General features: G+C 38.6%; 2 protein-coding genes across 2 annotated transcripts in view; one reads left to right on the top strand and one right to left on the bottom strand.

Annotated features, from left to right (window-relative positions):
- Positions 1–22530, bottom strand: part of mAChR-A (muscarinic Acetylcholine Receptor, A-type) — a 92764-nt gene that overhangs the window by 50317 nt on the left and 19917 nt on the right. The gene's annotated exons all lie outside the window — the stretch shown is intronic.
- On the top strand, positions 9553–12959 carry LOC114246983 (juvenile hormone esterase). The gene is made up of 3 exons (XM_028179763.2): positions 9553–10073; positions 11248–12569; positions 12772–12959. Exons 1-3 carry the CDS (start codon positions 9924–9926, stop codon positions 12953–12955), a joined length of 1656 nt encoding a protein of 551 aa, XP_028035564.2. The 5' UTR covers positions 9553–9923; the 3' UTR covers positions 12956–12959.

Raw genomic sequence — 22530 nt, 5'->3', positions numbered from 1 at the left:
TGGACACACTCTACGGCGGAGCGGAGTCAACGCAGCATCAATCGCGTTTGAGTGGCAACCGTTTGGCAGAAGAAGACCTGGGTGCCCTGTACATACTTAGCAACGCACTGTGGAGAGTGAGATGAGGACTCCCAACGTGACCTGGAGTGATGTCAAAGAGCAAGTACAAGATAGGGTCAAGCAGAGACAACTTGTGAGAGCCCTACGTACCGGCGGGGTACCCGGACTACAACAACAACAACAACGGCCAACTTTATTGTAAAAATGATCACTGACGCTCATGGACTGACATTTCTAGAGCCTGGTTTGTTGGCAAACTATAAGCAAATACTGTGGAAGGGATTTCATTCAATGGTCACGAAAAAATAAAAGATAATTTGAGAGATATATAAGTTAATTTAAAAGGTAGTTTAAGGAGATTTCATGATCTTCTTAAATTATTCAAGTTTATTATAGCGATACCTATCTACCTACATTATGTGTTTTAGCTACAGCCCATACTGCTGCTCCTCGCGTCGTTTCCTCACTGCTGAGGGTCGTGATCATCTTAATTCGACAGGATTTTACTCCTTGTAATGTCCCTCCAGCGCCTCCTTTTTTTCATACATATGAAAATGTATGAAATATAGATGATAGTGTATATGTAGTGATAGCCTTGAGAGGCTATATCAGCTTCGCCCTAACGTGTAGGTGAGCTCACGGGGCTCAAACCGGAGTGCTGCTAACACTGGCCCTAGCAAGAGCCGTGCTTCGCAGAATCTACCACCGGATCGGAAACGCGACCCACTGAGAAGATCCGGCGAGAAACTCAGTGGGCTGTGTCAGTGGGTTGCCAGCGCCTCCGATCATTGACCGCAAGAAGGGCTTCGTGGAAAGGATTCTCTAGTGTGGTGCGGATTTGATCGAACCAACCATATTACACTTAAAGATACAAAACCCAAAGAGGGGATCAAAAATCTCCTCAGAATCCCATTTGAAAGGCCATATTACGAATATATACCTATGTTTTCTCAATTCGATAACGAACCAAACAACAATAATAATTAGTTTAATACGATTTATATTCCCGGCTCGCAAAGTTACTGCTTCAAAGACTTCATAGTTGAAAGTCCTTGACTGTGTTAACTAGTTAAGGGGGTGCGAACTAGTTTTAGCCGGTTTAAACATATTATGTGGCTTTGTATCGCGGGCCCAGTGTGCGGCTCGAAGTTTGAGTTTACATATAAATTTATATTTTGAAAATATTTCGTAGCCGAATTAATGGGAAAGGTATGGAAAATAGACGAAATATATTTTTCTTAGAAACTATATTACTCTTAATTACTACCTCGCCTAGATACATACGGTATATTATTATATACATCTGTTTGCTGGCAGCTTTTGCTCACGATTGACTTCCACGGTGAAGGAATAACATCGTGTAATAAAAATCAAACCCGCAAAATTATAATTTGCGTGGTTATTACTGGTGGTGGGACCTCTGGTGAGTCCGCACGGGTAGGTACCACCATCCCGCGTATTTCTGCCGTGAAGCAGTAACGCGTTTCGTATTGAATGGTGGGGCAGCCGTTGTAACTATACTCGAGATCTTAGAACTTATATCTCAAGGTGGGTGGCGCATTTGCATTGTGGATGTCTATGGGCTCCAGTAACCACTTAAAACCAGGTGGGATGTGAGCTCGTCCACCAATCTAAGATTTAAAAAAAAGCTACTTCTAACCTTACAGCTTTTATTTTGTTTGAATTATAGTCCATGAGTTCTACATACGAAAGTAAACGAATTTTTGCGAGGATTATTGATTTCTAAAGCCATAAATTTGTTTTTAAAATTAATAATACTTTTTCTACGTACGTCCACCTTTTTGTGTTGTAAAAAGATCGGCATTGTAGACGCTCAGATGGCTGCATAACCGCAATAAAAAAAAGGTTTTTAATCAAGACGTTGCCTGGAAACGAACGGAAGATTTCGCTCGACCAAGCCAAGGAGAGCTAAAGATGATGATGAATTTCAAACAATTAACCAAATAGACCAAATTTTCCGAGATTAGCAGCCGAAACGAGTGATTTCTTTACGAAAACAAATACTTCGTACGACTCCATTACTGTATAAATGAAAAACAAACTGACAAATACAGTATCGATGTTGTAAGGCTATTGAGAAAAATAAATTCAAATAGTGCCGCGTTAACCCACTATACCTGAACCCAAAAACTTAAATTACTAGGTTTGATGTAGAAAATGTATCAATCCGCCTTAAAAGTAAAATCGATCCATGCGAAGGTGCTGGAAGACGCCATAACACTCTCTTATGTCAACGACTCTACGCCATCGCATTCGACTCCCTTGTGTGTGTGCGTGCGCATATTAGACCCTTCGTTGCTTCTCTGTGTGAGTTGTGTACTGCGTATTTTTATTTTATTTATTTCATTTATTTAGATTTTGCATACATAATACATTCCATATAGAATATAAAAATTAAATAAAAACAATAACTACAATTTCGGAATACAATAAAAATAATAATAATATAAATAGGTACTCCACTTGGCTTAGGTCCGTGGTTTTCAGTTTTTACCGAAATTCATAAAAATTCGAGAATAAAAACTTCGTACCTAATAAATAATAATAATAAAACAAAAAATAAAAATGAAAGTCAAAACTACCTTAACCTAAAGCCTTGTTTGGATCCAGAGTGCTCAACTTGCACAGGTATTATTTGTATATCTCTTTAACATTATTCTCTAATTCGTTTTATTTCATTCATTTCAACATTAACGTTTCACATCTCCCAGAAGTTCCAAAAACTACTTATTTTTTTATCTCCGGGTATATTTTAAACCGGATATTATCAACCGGTTATTACCGGATTATAGGCGGATACCAGTAACCTGCCTACTTCTACCGCAAAACCGTCATTAATTTCGATTTGACGAGAGTGACTGCCATTATAGAATACAATAGACTCCGCCCTCCGTATCTCAAAGGAGGGGGCGCATTCATACAAGTTCATGGACTTTGACAATCATGGCTACCTTGAGTTTGGGCAACAACGACCAATACCCAAACTACCAAAATACCAAAATCATCCTGTCTCGAGAAATTCTGTAATTCTTGTCCTTGAAACTCATTGACCATCATCAAAATCTCCAACAAGTTATATCAAAGCCATTCCATATTAACCATCATGAAACGGCCACAAACTTGTAATGGCCGGCTATTCGGAATTTGCCGGCGAAATCCGGCTTGCGGACCACCGGGACTACGACACAATAAGCTCCACCGGACCCGGTCCAATAACTATTCATTAGTTGTACTCGATTTAAAGTTTAGGATGAATCGTTAAAGTACGGACACAAGACCGGACGTTTGATTTCGATATTGATATTGTACTAATCTTATACCTTTAAACGAGCAATTCTTGTATATATATATAATCTGAATCTCGGAAACGGCTCCAACGATTTTTATAAAATTTAGTATACAGGGGATTTCGGGGGCGATAAATCGATCTAGCTACAATTTATTTTCAGAATATGTTGTTTTGTTCGTGTTTTCAATAATCAACTTTATCGATAATGAACTTTATGACTCTTCCCGACAGCTATTGGCGAATAATAGTACTATTTTTCTTAATTGAGAGCAACTAACTGCTTTAAAGACACAACAAGATGACGTAATCAAAAAAAAAAACGAGCAAAGCTCGTTCGTCATCTAGTAATAATAAAATTTTACAAAAAAGAAGACCGACTTCGATAATATCAAATGCGAATATCGTCAATGTTGTCGAAGTCAATTAAGCGGGAAAGTGGGACCATATCAGGAGCACCAGTTTTCGAATTAAAAAAGATATATTTTTGCGCCGGTAAGAGTAACGCCATCTGTCATTAACTAGCAGAAACGAATGTCAAAAGAACTAGTAAAATCGAGAGCGCTAAAAGCGTATTATCAACTAGCGGAAACACATATCGAAACGACTAGTACTACCGGGAATGTTCTCGATTGTATTGTTCTCAATCTCAATTGTAGAGTTGTCGTGTCGACTATAAAAGCGTTGCAGAGATCGGCGAGTTTTATTCATCCCGAACCCCGAGTGCGTAACAACATTATCAAAATGGGTTCAACTAGAAAAATATTTAGAGTTAACTGACATAAAAAACATTCTAAATAATAACTTCCTCCTTTTTTTAAGATCGGCTAAAGCTAATTAGCCGATCTTGAAAAGCTCACGAGATAAAACGTCCAAACGTTCTTCACCTGTCCCAATATTAAAGGTTAAGCAGTATTTTTTTATAGCGTTACTTGATAAACGAGCCACGAACGCTCACAGTAAACCGGAGACCTGTACCCATAAATCATCCTCTTTCCCGCGTCGCTTTCCTCGTTATTGAGGGTCGTGACTCCAAAGCTGCATCATTTTCTCACGTACGATTTCCCTCTATGAGCTGCGATCCTTGGCCAAGTGAAGGGCATCGTGGAACTTGATGTTCAGAGAAGATCGAATTTGGTCCGACCATCAATATCAGAACGCAAACACTGCCGCCCGCTTTTAAACATGAGATCGTGATAATATCGTATAACGGCTGTTCCACCCTTTGAAAGCATTACTGCTTTGCTTTAGAAAAGGCTGGGATAGCTATACATACCAGTGCGGCCAGCCAGCAGGGGCTAACCACCACTAAACATTGTGTGTCAATAATATTAATAGTCAATAAATAAATAAAATATTGCTCTTGTAGGCAGTACGAGCGACCTGATGGTGAGTGGTTACCGTCGACCAGGGACTTCAGCAATGCCAGAGGCAGAGCCAAGCCGTTGCCTACCGTTAATATGGAGGGTAGACTAAGGAGTACCGTCTTGTATAGGAGGCAAGTTGAAAAGTCTCAGAAAATGTTGGAAGACTCACCGAAATAGCGGTAGTGTAGGAAGTGGAAATTATATAGCAGTTTTACATAGTGTGAAGTGTGGTGGTTTATGGCGCAGTTTTTCAAATCTTTTCACTTTCTACTATGGCGCCTTAATTTGCTGTCTTTCTTTTTTATTGCATAGATGGCTGAACGAGCTCTCACCTGATATTAAGTGCTTACCGGAGCCCATAGACATCTACAACGTAAATGCCACCATCCTTTGAAATATGAGTTCTAGGGTCTCAAGTATACTTACAACGGCTGCCCCGCTCTACAAACCGAAAAGCATTACTGCTTCACGGCAGAAATAGACAGGGTGGTGGTACCTACCCGTGCGGTTTCACTAGACCTTCTTCCACCAGTATAATATCAATATAACCAGTACCAGCGTACACCTTTTAATACCAGGATGGTGTTCCTTACTTCTATCCTCCATGATTAATTATTTACATTTTCTTAGACTATCTCTAGTCGTAGTTATTATTCAGATTACTTTTAGAGTTGAATTTCTCGTATATTATTGTCATTATATTATTTCCAATGCTTCGAATGCTTTACAGTTTTCATGGACACTGACAACAGACTGACATCAACCGTAACTGATGACACTGAGTTTTAATTGTTAATTAGTAAGTTATTTTGACGACATCATCATTATCCCTTCTCCCAGTTACCTGGGGTCGGCGCAACATGTATTCTCCATCCATACTCTTCTATCATATACCATTTCTTCGCTCACTCTCCTCTTACCCATATCGTCTTTCACGCAATCCATCCATTTCTTCTTAGGTCTACCTCTTCCTCTATATCCTTCCACACTCATAGTTAACATTTTCTTAACAACCTCATTTTCATTTCGTCTCATCACATGTCCATACCATCCCAAACGCGCACTTCTCAGCTTCTCTGTCACAGGTGCCACTTTCAGACTTCCTCTAACATATTCATTTCGTTATTTTGACGACATATTTAATGCAAATTCCTTCGTTGTGAAATACAAAATTAAGATACAGAAGTAAGTCGAAAAGTGTTTCGTTTCGCCAAATCGAATTTCAGAGAAATAAACGAATGAATGCTTTTGATTTATTAATGAATTCGTATCGAGTTCGGTGGGAAGTTAAGAGCTTTTCGTTGTACCTATTTAGCAGATCAAATTATTAGGGGAAAGCTGATACGTTTGTTCTTTTAAGCTCAATTTTTGGGAACACATCATCCACGTAGACAGCAGACGCAACAGCTTTAATAACAGAAAACCCCTACGGTAATATGTCATTCGACTCCCGATAATATGAGGTAGAAGATAATAAGTAGGTTATATAGTAATTACACAGAAATACATTGGTACCCATTCGAGTGAGATTACAATTCCATCTATTAACACTAACTAAGAACACAGTTTGAATGACAGTAACTAGGAAAAGAAACTGTAACTGTAAGAGCAGGATCCTGCTACTACGGAAGAGCTAAACGAATGTCTTCGTGGCCTAAAGGATAAGACGTCCTGTACTGAGAGATGTGACTGTGGTGGTGTTCGAATCCCGCAGGCAGATACATATCGACGTTTGAAAGGCAAACGTGACTAAGCGACAATAACTGCTTTATACATAAATGAAAGGCAATAACCGTATTCGATGCGCAAAAAGAATATATTTCTAGGTCTATTCAAATCATTTCAATCCTACAGCTTCTTCTCCATCGCTCCCTTATTGCTGAGGATCGTGACTCCGTTTTAGCTTGTCGACTGTCAGCCTCCATCGGTTCCGGTCAGTTGCCTGGTGTAGTGCAGCGCTAAGTGGTCCGCTGGTTTGCTCGGAGATCTGCTCGGACCAACGTTTGGGGCTCCGGCCTCTAGGACGTTTTCCTTCTACTTTCCCAGTGACCATCAGTCTGCGGGCAACGTGGCCAAAGTAGCGCATTATGCGTTGCAGACAGGTGGCAGACAGGCGTTCTACAGCTAGATTCGATAAAATAGATTGTTTTTCAGGTATTTCAACTTTAAATTAGTTTAATGTAAAGTTTACGCATTGTCGCTTAGTCACGTTTGCCTTTCAAACGTCGATATACTCCCAAGGAAATACATAATAGACACGTTCACCACTTCTACGGCGAAACGCACAATCAACTGCACTGAAGTTCTGTAATGTATTACGATCTAAAATGGACGGTCTATTGACAAAGGGAGATGAGAATCCGTTTTTTTACGAAGTTCTTCTTCTTGTAATAGGTTTTTAATTGAATAAGTCAGTGTGTAACGCTAGAAAAATTGAAATTGTTTTTTTTTTAATTAACGCCCTCTAGCGTATACGTGGCGCAGTGTGGGAAATATATAATTATGAAGCACTGCGTAGTGCAATTATTCGACACTGCATGGCGTGACCGTGCTATCTTGTCTGTGGTTCGAGGGTGAGATTGTCACAGCACTATAGGCGGAACATTCGAGAACCGTAAGACTATTCTTATAAAAGGACAAGTCACTTTGTCCGAAGCCTTTTTCAATCAACATATCTCGAGCTGCAGTGCAAGTTTTATCACGTATTTACCAAAGTCAATTTATCAGTTCCTTGGTGTATTTTTATTCAACCAAGGTCCTAATAACTGGTACATTACATGTACATCAGTTAGGGTGCGGAGTGTGAACTTATTATCACCTTCGAGATCCCGCAGTACTTTTCTACGTGGACGCTGCCGGAAGCGAGGTGCTCTGGCTAGGTGATCCAAGAAAGTACTTGACTACCGTAGAACAAAGAAACACACCTGCATACACAACCTGGCTCGGATCCAGCAACCCCAGTTGCGGGGAAGCAATCCAGTAATCGTTCATCGTCATTTTGTGAACCAAACTGGTGATACCGTCATTGTTTATAATATTGTTAATTTAATCTCACTTACATTAAATACTTTCTCGTGTGTTCGGTATACTTACCGACACACATTTAATCAAGGATACCTTACCACTAAATTCATTTTGTGTGAACAATTATAAACATTAAATCTGTATTCATGTGTAGTTAATAAACTCAAGTGTAATATATTATATTGTAATTGTTTCATTTATTGGCGTGAGTCTCCTAGAGCGGTAAGTGGTGGCGCCCTGAGATCCTCCTCACAGAGTCTCCTGTTCACCGGTTGTCTACCGGTGGTGACGTGTCTAGAAGTGGTGCGACTCGGCCCCGTGTCTCTCGACCCATAGACCACCTTTTGGGGAGTGACGCGACTGGGCCTCATGTAACATCGGCATACCAGGGACACCCTTAGACACAGACACGTTATAAGTGTGAACTGCTCAAGGTGTGGTTATAAAGTTTTTGGAATGAATTAAAGACCTTCAATTCAATTCAATTTATCGCATCGCGACTTCTACGACGAAATGCACAAAGAACTGTGTTCAAATCCCACAGGTAGGTACAAATATGTATTTTTTAGGTAATATATATTTCTAAGGAAATACATCAATCTGGTGTAGTGGTAAGTGACATGGTCACTACACAAGGGGGTTGCGGGTTCGAATCCCGCCAAGGGAAGATATTTGTATGATAAATATAAATGCCTTTTCCAGGGTTATGGATGTTTATTAAATATATGTAGGTGTATAATAAAAATCTTACATTTATTTCCGTTATCTGGTACCTGTAACACAAGTTCTTTACGAACTTATCACGGGACCAGTTAACGTGGTGTGATTGTTAGTAAATATTTATTTATTTATTTATTATAGTAAACACGTTCCTAGCGACTTCTACGGCGAAATACACAAACAACTGCGTTGAAGTTTTGCAATGTATTACGGTCTAAAATGGACGGTCTATTGACAGAGGGAGATAAGAATCCGGTTTTTACTAAATTCTTCTTCTTGTAATAAGTTATTAACTCAATAATTCAATGTGGAGTGTCCAAAGTGTGCTTACAATGTAATATGAAACTACGTTATTTGAAATAAATTAAAGACCTTCACTTCGATTAAATTTATGACATTTACTAAGAAAACAAACTTAAAATTACAAAGTGCGTAAATAGAGTAAGTAACGCGTCGATTTAATTATTACTGAACACAAATTATTCTCCTGGCCATGTTCGAATTTTTTTATACAGTCTGTAACACTTCAGACATTCATTAGTAGCTGCAGGTAGTAAAGTTAGTAATATTGTCATTACCATAACATTTTTAGTATACTCCAATAGAAGACTTACGATTTTACGGCTTAGGTCCATGGCGATTTGAGTTAAATTTGCGTAGCCACTAGTAGTAATATTGTTGCTCGTATTGATTAGCCGAGTTGGTTCGCACGTCCTGGGTAGAGCCGTTGATATAATCTAATTAATGTAGTAGATTCTTTTATGATTGAGTCCAAGCCATGTGGTGGTTACTGCGTGATCCTAACCGGGTAAACTAGACCCACTTAAAAAACTCGAATCGCGGTAGTGATAGTTTCAAAAAAACATCCATACTAACATCTTGAACACGAATGTGAATTTGTTTGTTTGAAATGTTTTTCCGTTTTAACTATTCAATCGATCATCATGAACACTTATCAAACGTTGTTAGAGGAACAAGAAAAAAAGGAGTACATATCATCCAGAAAAAGAGGCTATTAATTTGTGAATAAAGACCTCATTAACTTAGTTTCTAACTCGAAGAAACATGGTTCGAAAGACCCACCGCTTACTATCATTTTATAATCTATCCCAATAAATTATTATTCTAGTCAGCATTCTCGGACATTACTTCAACGTGATCTCTTTGCATTTTATTCTAGCTATTGAAATAAAACTGAACACTTTTTGAAACACTTTTTTCCTCCATATGCGTTTTTGGTTTGAGTATGTTTAAGCAATTGGTATCAATTGATTTCACTATGGAAATATAATAAATTACACGGCCTTATTAAAGAATAAGTATTATCAATGCTTAATGAGCTGTCTTGAGTGATATATTATCGATTTCACGGTTTCATTGTTTCATTGACCAGAACATACTGAACAATTGTATTTTGGTCGACTTGTCGTATACTTCAGTTTTCGATGTCCCGAATTAATTATAACATGACTATAGTACACGTCAATGAGGGTCTTTTGGAAGGCGAAAAAGAGGAGAACGAATATGGAGGAACATTCTACAGCTTCAAGGGCATACCGTATGCAACACCGCCCGTCGGAGATCTCAGATTTAAGGTAATGTTTCGTATACACTCGTAACACACTTCACACTACTTAATTAAAAAAAAACAAATATCTGGACCTCTCAGAACTTATTAGCAGATTTGAACAAACACAAATCGGTTGCAGATAATTATAAAGTCATGAGGCCATTTTTTTTTTTTTTTCTATTGCTTAGATGGTTGGACGAGCTCACAGCCCCCTGATGTTAAGTGGTTACTGGAGCCCATAGACATCTACAACGTAAATGCGCCACCCACCTTGAGATATAAGTTGTAAGGTCTCAGTATAGTTTTAACGGCTGCCCCGCCCTTCAAACCGAAACGCATTACTGCTTCACGGCAGAAATAGGCAGGGCGGTGGTACCTACCCGTGTGGACTCACAAGAAGTCCTACCACCAGTAATTACGCAAATTATAATTTTGCGGGTATGATTTTTATTACACGATGTTATTCCTTCACCGTGGAAGTCAATCGTGAACATTTGTTGAGTACGTATTTCATCAGAAAAATTGGTACCCGCCTGCGGGATTCGAACACCGGTGCATCGCTCGACACGAATGTACCGGACGTCTTATCCTTTAGGCCACGACGACTTCAAATATTTGATTATTATATTTCTGAAAGAGTTTATTTAATTACCAATTTGTACAGAAATCACACTCTGGTACCAAAATTGGTATATAATAGATTTGATTCGTTAGTTGAATGGTTGGTGAATTTGGTAATGGTAGAATAGTGTTTTTTTATTGCTTTTGTAGGCAGACGAGCATGCGGCTCACCTGATGGTAAGTGGTTACCGTCGTTCATGAGCGTCAGCAATGCCAGGGGCAGAGCCAAGCCGCTGCCTACCTTTTAATACTCTCCGCAAGCCTCGTTTGAAGAAGGACATCTCGTTTGAAGGCTTACTATACTATCAAGTATAAAATTTTATTGGTATTCAAGTCGGGGTTTGACTTGCTCTTTCGCCTCCGTGCGTCGTATTCCTTAGTGCTGAAGGTCGTGACCTTTACGGAGCACTTTTTTTAGGACTATGGTCTATGTTAGGACTTCCTGTCTTCCGCTTGACTTGCTCTTATCTCGTATCTATTTCCAGCACTCATAGCACAAGAAGTAATAAAATCCTTGTTTGGAAACCATGAAGACGAGCGTTTATTTATTTATATTATGCCAGTATTTCCAATTATAGGCACCAAAACCTCCAAAACGTTGGAACGGATTACGTAGTGCAAAGAAATTTGGTCCTACGTGTTACCAAATGAATGCGATATTGAATCAATCCGGTCAAGGTAGCGAAGATTGCCTATATCTCAATGTTTACACCCCAGACGTTAATCCGGTAAAATCATGGCCAGTAATGTTCTGGATCCATGGAGGATATTTCAAGACTGGAAGCGGCAACGATGATATTTATGGGCCTAAGTTCTTGCTAAGACATAACGTCATACTTGTCACTATCAACTATCGACTTGAAATACTTGGTTTTTTATGTACACACACCAAAGATATTCCTGGTAACGCCGGCATGAAAGACCAAGTGGCAGCCTTAAAGTGGGTTAATAAGAACATCAGCAACTTCGGCGGCGATCCTAATAACATAACTTTATTTGGTCAAAGCGCCGGAGCAGTAAGCATTTGTTACCACTTAGTCTCACCAATGACTAAAGGACTCTTTAAAAGGGTAATAGCTCAAAGCGGCGTATCTAATATGTGGTGGGGGCAAAATACCGAACCCAGAGAAAGAGCATTGGCACTAGCAAGACAGTTAGGGTTCTATTCTGAAGACGATGAAAAATTAGCTGAATTTTTTAAATCATTACCCATTGAAACTCTTGTAAATATAAATGTAAATATAACTTTAGCTGATGTTTTAAAACCATATGGAAGTCCGATCTACTCTATAGTAAGTGAAAAACAGTTTGATGATGAAGAAATATTTTTTCATGGTGATATTTATGATATATTAGCCAATAAAATTCATGCAGATATAGAAATATTAACAGGATATAATTGCGATGAAGGTATAATATTATTACCAAAACCCAAAAATTTCGATACATATTTGGTCGACGCGAACAATTTCCACGAATACTTTGTACCGAATTCATTGAGTGGAATCTGTACCATTAGCAAACAATTGGATATTGGACGAAAAATTAGGTCATTCTATTTCGAAAGCGGCATTGTCAAGAAGCAAGATTGGAAACAGCTAAGTAGATATATAAGTATGGAATCGTTTATATTCGATACGATACAGTTTGCTAAAGCTTACGCTCAGAACAAAAATCTTCTTTATTTATACAAATTTTCATGTAAATCAGAGAGGAATTTGATAGGAGGTTGGTATGGACTGGATGTAACGACTGAAGGCCAACAAGCTGTGGGACACAGTGACGAATTGACTTACATATTTGATTCTAAACTCTTCAAGGAGAACGTCGATATGAATTCAGACACTTTTCGAATGATAGAGAACATTACAACTTTGTGGACTAATTTCGCAAAGTATGGGTAAGTGAAAATTATACTACACATGTACATTCATGATGGATACTCCAGTCTTCCCAGTTTCTCTTAAAAAGTACTTAAGCAATTTAATTACTGATTTGTACTACAAACACAAGTTGTGGTACAGCCAAAAAACCGGGACTTAAGAGTTTCCAGAATACTCTTCTGTTGCGTTGCTTTGTTAACACGAAAAGTTTGTTTTTAGGAATCCTACTCCAGGCAACAATTTGGGCGTTACATGGACTCCATATACTCTGGAAACACAAGATTATCTTAAAATTGACAGTGAACTTGCCATGTCCAAGAAGCCCGAAGAAGACCAAATAGATTTCTGGGAAAGTATATTTGAAGAGCACGCACCAAAATTTATATTTCAGAACAAAATTTGAACTCGTCTGACCATCGACGCTAATAATTTTTGCTCATAAACGGTATTAGACTGAATGCGTTTAATTAGTAATTCGATGTTTGCGCAAACTGTTTTTGGTTAATCAGATCGTGGTTAATTACCTAAGTGAAGATTTTCATGACGATTAAACGCAATATACTTAATTATATAATAATATTTCCCAAATGCTATGATATGTCCTTCTTCCACCACCCTGCCTATTTCTGCTGTGAAGCAGTAATGCGTTTCGGTTTGAAGGGTGGGGCAGCCGTTGTACTGTAAAAACTGAGACCTTACAACTCATGTTTCGAGGTGGGGGGCAGTATTTACGTTGTAGATGTCTATAGGCTCCATTTACCATTTAACGTCAGGTGAGCCGTTAGCTCGTCCATCCATCTAAGTTAAAAAAAATAAAAAAAGATTGTTGCAAACGTCAGTAGTCTACATGCATATGTTTATATAACCATGCCAAGTTTCCGTCTGTCTCTAATCGACGTTGGTCCTATGTCCTGTCAAAGAGGCTGCACGCCACGACACTTTTGAAGCCGGCGTCGTGATTTCCTCAATTGGCTCCGGCTAATAGACGGAGAAACGACTGCAACTAGTTACAAGCAACACTTTAAACAGACACCCGACCTTACGAATTATTACAGTGCTCCACCGAACGTCTGTGCGTACGTTCCGTCCTGACGGTACGCATTAACCGATCGTCAGGTTGCTTCATTCAGTGCTCTCCTGACCAACAATCTGACCGGATTGGTATAGTCGGTACACGAAATGGAAGCGTTTGCAAATAGTGTAATTGCTGCTTATTTTCGAAAACGTTTAAGGAACAAAAGACGTAGATATCACGTACATCCAATCGTCGTCCAAAGAGCATTGCAAGGGGAATTCACTACTTTATATTCATTATTGCGCGAAGATCAAAAAACAAAATTTAATTACTTTAGAATGTCGATTAAAAGTTTTGATGAATTATACTTCTTGCCAGGCCTTTAACTTGGCATCGCGTTCTTTATATAACACGTGGCCTTTGTCCCAGAGCGGTTCACGAAGATGAACTTCGGTGATTAGGCGTTCGGTGTCGATATATTTGGCCATGTTCAATACGAAATCGCTTTTTTTGATGATGATACACACATCCGTACTGTCGGTCCACCGATCCGTGCAGCACGGAACGCGTTCATTTGTTTCCATAGCACGTCGGTCGACCGACGGCACGCATGCGGACGCGCTAGACCGACGGTCCTCGTACGCGTGCGTACGGTCAGTCCAGCACTGTAATGATTTATGAATTTTCATATAAACGGCAAGCGCGACTGACGTACGCACAGACGGTCGGTGGAGCACTGTAACCGGCCTAAGTCATAGCGTTCAGAAAACCGATAACGCAGAAGTTTGCCCAGTCTTGATCCTTTAACAAAAATGCACAGTAAGGCGTTACAGACGCTTTTACATGTGCTTATTATACACTATATAGATGAAATTTTTTTAAATTAAAAATGAAATCGGATTGTAAAACGGTGCGCGTGCAACTTGGTCCGCGTGCAGTTTACCAGGGAATACTGTATATAAGATAAACGACCTAGCTCGCTTTGCCCTTTCCCTTTCTCCACAGTCGAGTGATTCACTAGACGCTCTGTCTATTTTCTCACTCTCGCTCTTCCAAAACTATATCTTTTCTCTCTAGCCGTAACGAATTTGTCACGACTTAACTGTCACTCTCAACGAGCCTATACAGTTTGACTTTTATAATAATACGTTAGAATATTACAAGAGACCACTGTACCGTGACCCCAAATTTAAAATAACAGGTAACATCCCAAAATAGGTCATAGTATACAGGCTTTAACGGTGTATCGTGAATATTCAGCAAAGCTTTCGCCATTGTGCCAATGTTTGTACGTACAACATTTACATTTCACACTTATCGGGCTACTGTTTTTTTCTGTAAAAGCTTTGTGACTCGACAATCTGGGTATACAGAGAGAAATCGATTCTCGGGATTCGCATCGAATTCGGACGAGATTACATTCGCTCATGGACGTCGGTAATGCCAGGGATACAGCAAAGCCGCTGCCTACTACTGAATAGTCACTGCAGACCTCATTGAAGAAAAACACGTCATAGCGCTCAGGTTCATTCCAAAATCGGACGGCACATACGTGGTAGAAAAGATCCCTGAAATCGCACTGTTGGCGAACGCAGTAGCTTATATTATTAATGGTGAATTCTGTGTTGAGTGATCGGTGAGTTCCAGTGTCGCCCGGTGTTATGGTAAAAACGAAATGATGGGATCCTGTCAGGGCACTCTCCTGCGAGTATTTATTTAAATTAAACGTAGCTGTGCATTATTGCCAGAAATAATGTTCCTTGCACATATCGCTGAGCGAGCTGTCTCTTCGGCCAATCAAAATACCATTAACAATACTTTTTCAAACAGTTCCAAATACCAACAATCGTATTGAAAAAATGGGCTCTAATTTAAAGATTAGTACATTAGTATAATCTGGGGATATGATAAATACATACAGTTTCTAACTTATACCTCAGGGTTGACGGCGCGACGGCTGTGTGTTGATCTCGCTATCTCGAGCAATAACGTCTACAGTCTAACAAAAACAAGAAGAAAATTTTAATCACCTAAACACAGTTCGAGAATTCGATATAATTTTGAGTAAATTCAAATCGCAGTGTCAGATTATAACGAACGCCTCCTAGGATACATCAAGTGACATCGAAACATGAATTTTAATTGAAAATTTAACGATACCCCATCAAAAGTTAAAGCGTATATTGGAAATGTGTGTTGACGCAGTAAATACTCCGTGGGGAATGACCGCAGTACTGATCGATTCAAAGTGAAGTCTGTTCATGTGTGTATACAATTGAACCACCCGCCGTATTAACATATGAGACGGTAAAATCAGTGCACATCTTACAACTGTCATCATCATCATCATCATAAAAATTTTGACAAAACTTACAGCAACATGCAATTCTTACAACTACATTATTCTATATTCAAACAAGTAAACCTGTAAACGTGTCTTGAAAATAAAAATCTGGCCTGAAATAACGAAAATCTGTTTACGGTGATACCGGATATACTGTTAAGGCTGCCAACGATGCAATATCCGGAGCAGGTGGCGACGTTCAAGACCCTAAGTGGATTGCTGTCTCGAGCGAGGATTCACGAAAAAAATAAGCTAAAATGTTATTAGATTATAAAATTCACTGACATTTTTTCCTGTATTCTGGTTTAGTGCAATGCTTACGAAATTTTACGCTTGGGAAGCTGAAAGATTGCTACCATCAACCGGTTACAATAAATCGTATATATGTTTCTTCTCCTATAGAAAACACTAAATGAACGACAGAATTCACGAAAATATGTAGCTTCAATTTAATTTTCTTAATGGCAACAAAAAAAGGCTCATTCCGAAACCTTATTATCTTTTTTAATATCAAAAACCCGAAAAGTAATGAAAGAGCCGCCGCAGACGACCGGATGAAAATTAAAAGCACCCGCCAGTGCTACCAACACTACAGTACAAAATGTTTCTAAAACGTACTCGGATATTAAAAATGGCGCCTTAATTAACTTAATCAGGCTGGAATTAATTAAAAAGGTAGATTCGGTTACGGTAAGAACAACACAATCGAGTTTTTGATTCCAAAGATAATTAATTACGTCCTAGCGGAAGTGAAGTGGAGAAGTTAATGGAGTGTTTCAAGTTCGAATTTCAATATAAGAAACGAATTATCAATTTGTTTTTCTTTTTTATTCTAACTTTTCCCTAAAGTTATACGGGAATATTTTAATATCTGTTTTATAAAATTGCTTTGCAGTGCGGTGTCGTCCTAAATAGCGTCATCTCCCCCCGTACGTGTCGTAAAAGTCGTAGAGAATGGCCAGTGCCGATTTCCATCTATTTTACTGGAATACTGTGCTGCGCCAATCAGCATTTATTTGTAGTAGCCATGGTGAGGAAATTCATCATCCAAAAAAAAGACAGCGTCATAAGCTCATTCTAATTTTACCATTGTCCAGTCCTGGTAAAATAATATTTAGTTCCTGTTTGAAAGATGATACAGTTCCTATGCAATACTTTGAGATATCACATGTCTTGGGATAAGTGATAGCAGCCATGAAGTCATCCAAAGACTTCATTAACCAGATAGGCCAAGTGAGCCTAATATAGTTCTCATAAATCACCTTAAAATATGAGGTCGAACTTTTAACTGAATTGTGCAAACACACTGAGCTTCCTTATAACCAGAAAGTCATTTGTGAACATGGTAGGCAGCGGCTTGGCTCTGCCCCTGGCATTGCTGACGTCCATCAGCGACGGTGACCACTTATCATCAGGTGGGCCGTATGCTCGACTGCCTACAACGGCAATAAAAAATAATAATAATAACAAAAACATTTTTGAGTTACAGCCAGGTAAACTATCGAGAAATACTTTATAATGTTGCTATATTTATTATCGCACATTACATACGTACGACCATAGCACGTAAATATTTGTTTGAGCAAGATTTAACTAGGTTGTCAAACTGAACGAAAGCCTGCTTCGCGAAAGAGAACGGAAAGTTAAATTTTCGTATGAATACATCTGATTATGTAGAGTTTCGCTTTGAATATACATTTGGCCTAAATTCTTCTAGTATTTTTGTACTCTACCATACCTCATATAAATTTGAATAGGCGTGGAATTTAACTGGCTGTTGGCAATACAGTATAAAAGATCTGCCTTGTTTGGCGAAGGGATCATTCGCCACCACTATATTAGTTAATCATTACCTCATTTCACATGGGGTTTGTTTGTGTGAAAGTATCCGAAAACTGGGCTCAGCGGCGCTAATCCATATAAGATAAATGTAGGCTGCTAGTTTGTTATAGCACTTCACCAAGTGCTGTAACTAACAAATTGCCCACTGGCAATGATGTCCCATATCTATCTTTATCAATATTTAAAGCAAGTTTGAAGTCGTCGTGGCCTAACGGATAAGACGTCCGGTGCATTCGTGTTGAAGCGATGCATCGGTGTTCAAATCCCGCAGGCGAGTACCAATTTTTCTAATGAAATACGTACTCAAAAAATGTTCACGATTGATTTCCACGGTGAAGGAATAACATCGTGTAACAAAAATGAAACCCGCAAAAATTATAATTTGCGTAATTACTGGTGGTAGGACCTCTTGCAAGTCCGCACGGGTAGGTACCACCACCCTGCCTATTTCTGCCGTGAAGCAGTAATGCATTTCGGTTTGAAGGGTGGGGCAGCTGTTGTAACTATAATTCAGACCTTAGAACTTATATCTCAAGGTGGGTGGCGCATTTACGTTGTAGATGTCTATGGGCTCCGGTAACCACTTAACACCAGGTGGGCTGTGAGCTCGTCCAGTAATTTTACTTCAATTGCGTAGGAATAGATTACCCAACCTTTCAGTGGAATGCAGAAGTAAGCTGAGAAAACATACTTACTTAAATAAATGTATAAATTGTCCTTAAACAATTCAGGATTAAGGCTCAAATCGACCCTTGATTCGTCAATTAAAACACAACACAAAATAACGTTACATACAGCCTCAAAATTTCACGGAGCAAAAGACAAACAAGAACCGCGATTCCCCAAGGCGTTGCTCATTCGCCGTTCAAATTTAGGCAGATTTATTGATTGAACCCACAACATGACCCTTCGGAAGTTAAACAAGGAAAACAATTGGCAAAAATACGTATTGACCTCTTTACTTTATGCCATGGAAGTTACGTTGAGATCGTAAAATACCGTAGGTGATTTCATTGTTACTGCCTCGTAAGGGGGATGTTTGTCCGAAAATATAACGCCTCAGATGCGTAAAGTCGTATATACGAATAGCAGTACTGGCAAAATCTTCTTTATGCTATGAGGAGAGGATATCATCCTATTCAATATGTCTATATGAGATGAGTGGATACACGTTACTTTTTTAAATGCACTATTAATGCGCTGACAAGCTTGAGTAAGTTCGTCGAGGAATATCTATCAAAAGTTTAAGCCAATTAGCAGATTTTGAGCGTAATCATGAAATTTTCAAATAAACATAATATCAAAATGTTTTCCGAGAGCATCTTTCAACCGAGCACATGACAATGGAAATTTGATCGTTTTAGTTAAAAGATAAATCAAAACACATTATTCAGAAATAAAAAACGGACTCATGTCATATTTCTCAGTGTACGCTTTATACGATCGTTCCACAAAAACTGAGGGCGGTCTAAAGTGCGTGGGAGCTATCGTACGTTCATCCCGATTTTTAATTAAATCTTCAATGGGAGCTGATATCAAAGGGGCTTTTGTGCTTCACTCGAGATGACCGTAGATAGCGAAAGCTCTTCTTAGTACACTTATATTAATTATATTTTAAGTTTATCGGATTATGAAGGACATTAACCTTGACGCCCTATTTCAAAGGCCGTTAATTCATCAGCATCAGTCCACAGACGTTCACTGCTGGATATAGGACTCCGCCAAGCTTCACTTCAATGACTGCCTTGCGTAGCCCACATCCAGCGGATTCCCGCGATCTTCAGCAGGTCGTCGAAGCAGCATGTGGGTGACCTACCCACGCTGCGTTTTCCGGTGCGCGATCGTCTCTCAAAAGCTTTTGGCTCCCGTGACCAACTGTTCTTCAAGCAATGTGCCCTAACCAATGCCTCTGTTGATCTCAGAAAACCTCTAATCTAATCAAAGAGTATGGATGTATTATCTCAGCCTATACTTCGACGTACTCGGTAGTTTTAGATTTAGCAGTTTAAGGTCTGCCATGTCAACGGACCGGTCATAAACTGATATCACACCAACTTCACTCCAGTGATTATCTATGACAAAAATTATGTTCAAGATTCCGTTACTGCTGAGCTAATGTCAGAATTAAAAAGAAATTTGCATTTTTCTTTTCTATCTACAAATATTTTATCGTATTAATAGAAGTTATACTTGAAATATATGACAAATCAAACCGAAATGCTTCCTATTCATTACAAAAAAAGCAAACAACGTCGACAGTACGTTATTTTAAAAGCAAATTTAATCAATCGACAACCTGTACTTCAACATGGAGTTTTCGCGTACCTACGCAATTACTAGCGTGAAGATACGACACTAGAGAACAGTCAGTACGGGTCCGTAATTGGATTGCAGGTCGCATCGGATTGCGTTGGGCTCACATTGCATACAATCTTCTACTTTGTATTCCTAGAAATTGATTGAACTGCCGCATGGAATCGGGCAATCAGGATATCTATGACTGTGGCAACCGATCCTGTTGAGTAATTGCTTTAAATTCTAATCACTACATAGTATAAAACAAGTCGCTTTCTCTGTCCCTATATCCCTATGTATGCTTAAATCTTTAAAGCTAGGCAACGGATTTTGATGCGGTTTTTTTAAATAAACAGAGTGATTGAAGAGGAAGGTTTATATGTATAATAACATCCATTAAATAGTGGAAAATCAATAATAAATTACAGTTTCCGAAGCGAAACGAGAGCGGGTCGCTAGTAAAGAATAAAAGGAAATAGACTATCTTTCTCCAAATCGATTACAAAATTCCGCCCGAAAAGACATCGCTCAAAGCGTGCTACTAATGACTTGTTCTGGTAAGTTCTTCGCTCCACATGTTCTTGTATTGTCATTCGCTTCTGTGTTGACTAAAATTTTTAAAGTCTTCAACTAATTAGAAAGTTAGTTTATTAAATGATTCTCTTAAAGAGATTTCAAGCAGACCTATTGTACCTCATATGTTACACAAATTTATTTAACTTTGCAGCGTTTGTTTTCACACCATCAAATTGATTTTAAAGCGAAAATCATTCGTGCCCACGTGTTGTGTACGTAGGTCCTTAGAAATATTGATGCCTGCGGGATCTGAGCAGTTGAACGGTCGCATCAAGCACACAGAGCGAAACGTGACTGCGTTTTGCCGGTGGACTAATAAAAACGTGTTTTGTTAACGTGACCTAAGTACAATAATTGCAGTCGCGGCTGAAAACCTAGTATAGTTACAAGGCACTAATACATTTGCTGCGCTAATGGCTTGAGCAAAAGCCATTAAAATCAGGTATGTCGCGCGCAACGTACATACATTAATAATAAACTTTGTGTAACCTAAATTATACGAGGTAGCTTACAAGTCGTAGGGCGTCTTGTGAGTCTGCTCGGGTAGGTACCACCATCCTGCCTATTTCTACCGAAAAACAGTAATGCGAATCGATTTGAAGGGTAGGTCAGCAGTTGTATTATAAAACAGGGGTTTTAGAACTCATGTCTCGAAGGGTATACAACCGATTTACACCAGGTGGGTCGTAAGCACAAAATCTTAGGTTTTTTTACTGCCATAAAATACGAGCCCTTCTCACAGTCTGATTACAAACAAGCCTGCAGTTTGTCTCTCGATCATTTCAGTTAGCTAGGTCAATGAAAAAAAATACTGTTCTTTATAGACTTTATGAGAACTTAATTAAACGTTTACGATTTTGTTGTCATTACATTATTTCCAATGTTTCGGATTCTTTACATTTTACAGTTTAGGCAGTCACGGGTGACGGATAAAAACGCGAGAATAAACCGTTATTATATATACCGATATATTGTTTGAATTATATTAATATAAAGCCTATAAACAAACTTAATCTTTTTCATTGATCGAAGAAAATACTTTAGTACTAGATTTTTCATTTTTAGTAACTTCTGATGATGAAGGCATTTTTTAATTCGCTTGGACGGCTTTGTTAAGCAAAATGCTTCTTCAAATTTATATATTGATGAATCTTTAGATCATTATAGTGTAATTTAAAACAATATTTTCACAAATAAATTAGTGATATTTAAAATAAAAAAAAACTGTTTCATTGTCTGCATTTTTAATTGAGTTAATAGTAAAAAGTCCTGTTAGTTCGTAGCCATAGTTACGACGACGGGCTACGTGGGAGCTACGATGAAGCTACGCCATTTCGTAGTAAACACATTACATTTTAAAGAAATCTATCAAGTACATACAGTCTTCTAGTAAATATAAAATAATATCTGACTTTATTTGTTCGTTATTATTTTATACTTTCTGTCGTCGCTGATCTGATTGAGTTAAAACTTTGCCCAAAGTTAGTTCCTCGAGGAAAATTTCAGCAAAACCGCTTTTACTAAGAATAGGACGTAATGGCAATACGAGTATATATAACGCATATATATTGCTTAGATGGTTAGATAAGCTCACGGCCCACCTGGTGTGAAGTGGTTACTGGAGCCCATAGACATCTACGACGTAAATGCGCTACCCAACTTGAGATATCCACCTTGAGAGATATATTGGTGGAAGTCAATCGTGAACATTTGTCGAGTACGTATTTCATTAGAAAAATTGGTAGCTAAACGTGCCTAGATTATAGTTATATAAATACTCCCAACCCGCCTTCGCTTCGCGGACTAAAATTTATTATTGATTTTATTGAATTTTCTTTTATACAAATCTGATATTTTCAGCACGCATTCTGTCAACGTTATGTCAAACGCCATAAGGTTACATTAG

This window comes from Bombyx mandarina, chromosome 23, assembly GCF_030267445.1.
Source record: "Bombyx mandarina strain Sakado chromosome 23, ASM3026744v2".
Lineage (NCBI taxonomy): Eukaryota > Metazoa > Arthropoda > Insecta > Lepidoptera > Bombycidae > Bombyx > Bombyx mandarina.
Note: the sequence above shows the minus strand (reverse complement) of the source record. Positions and strands in the feature narration are given on the sequence as shown.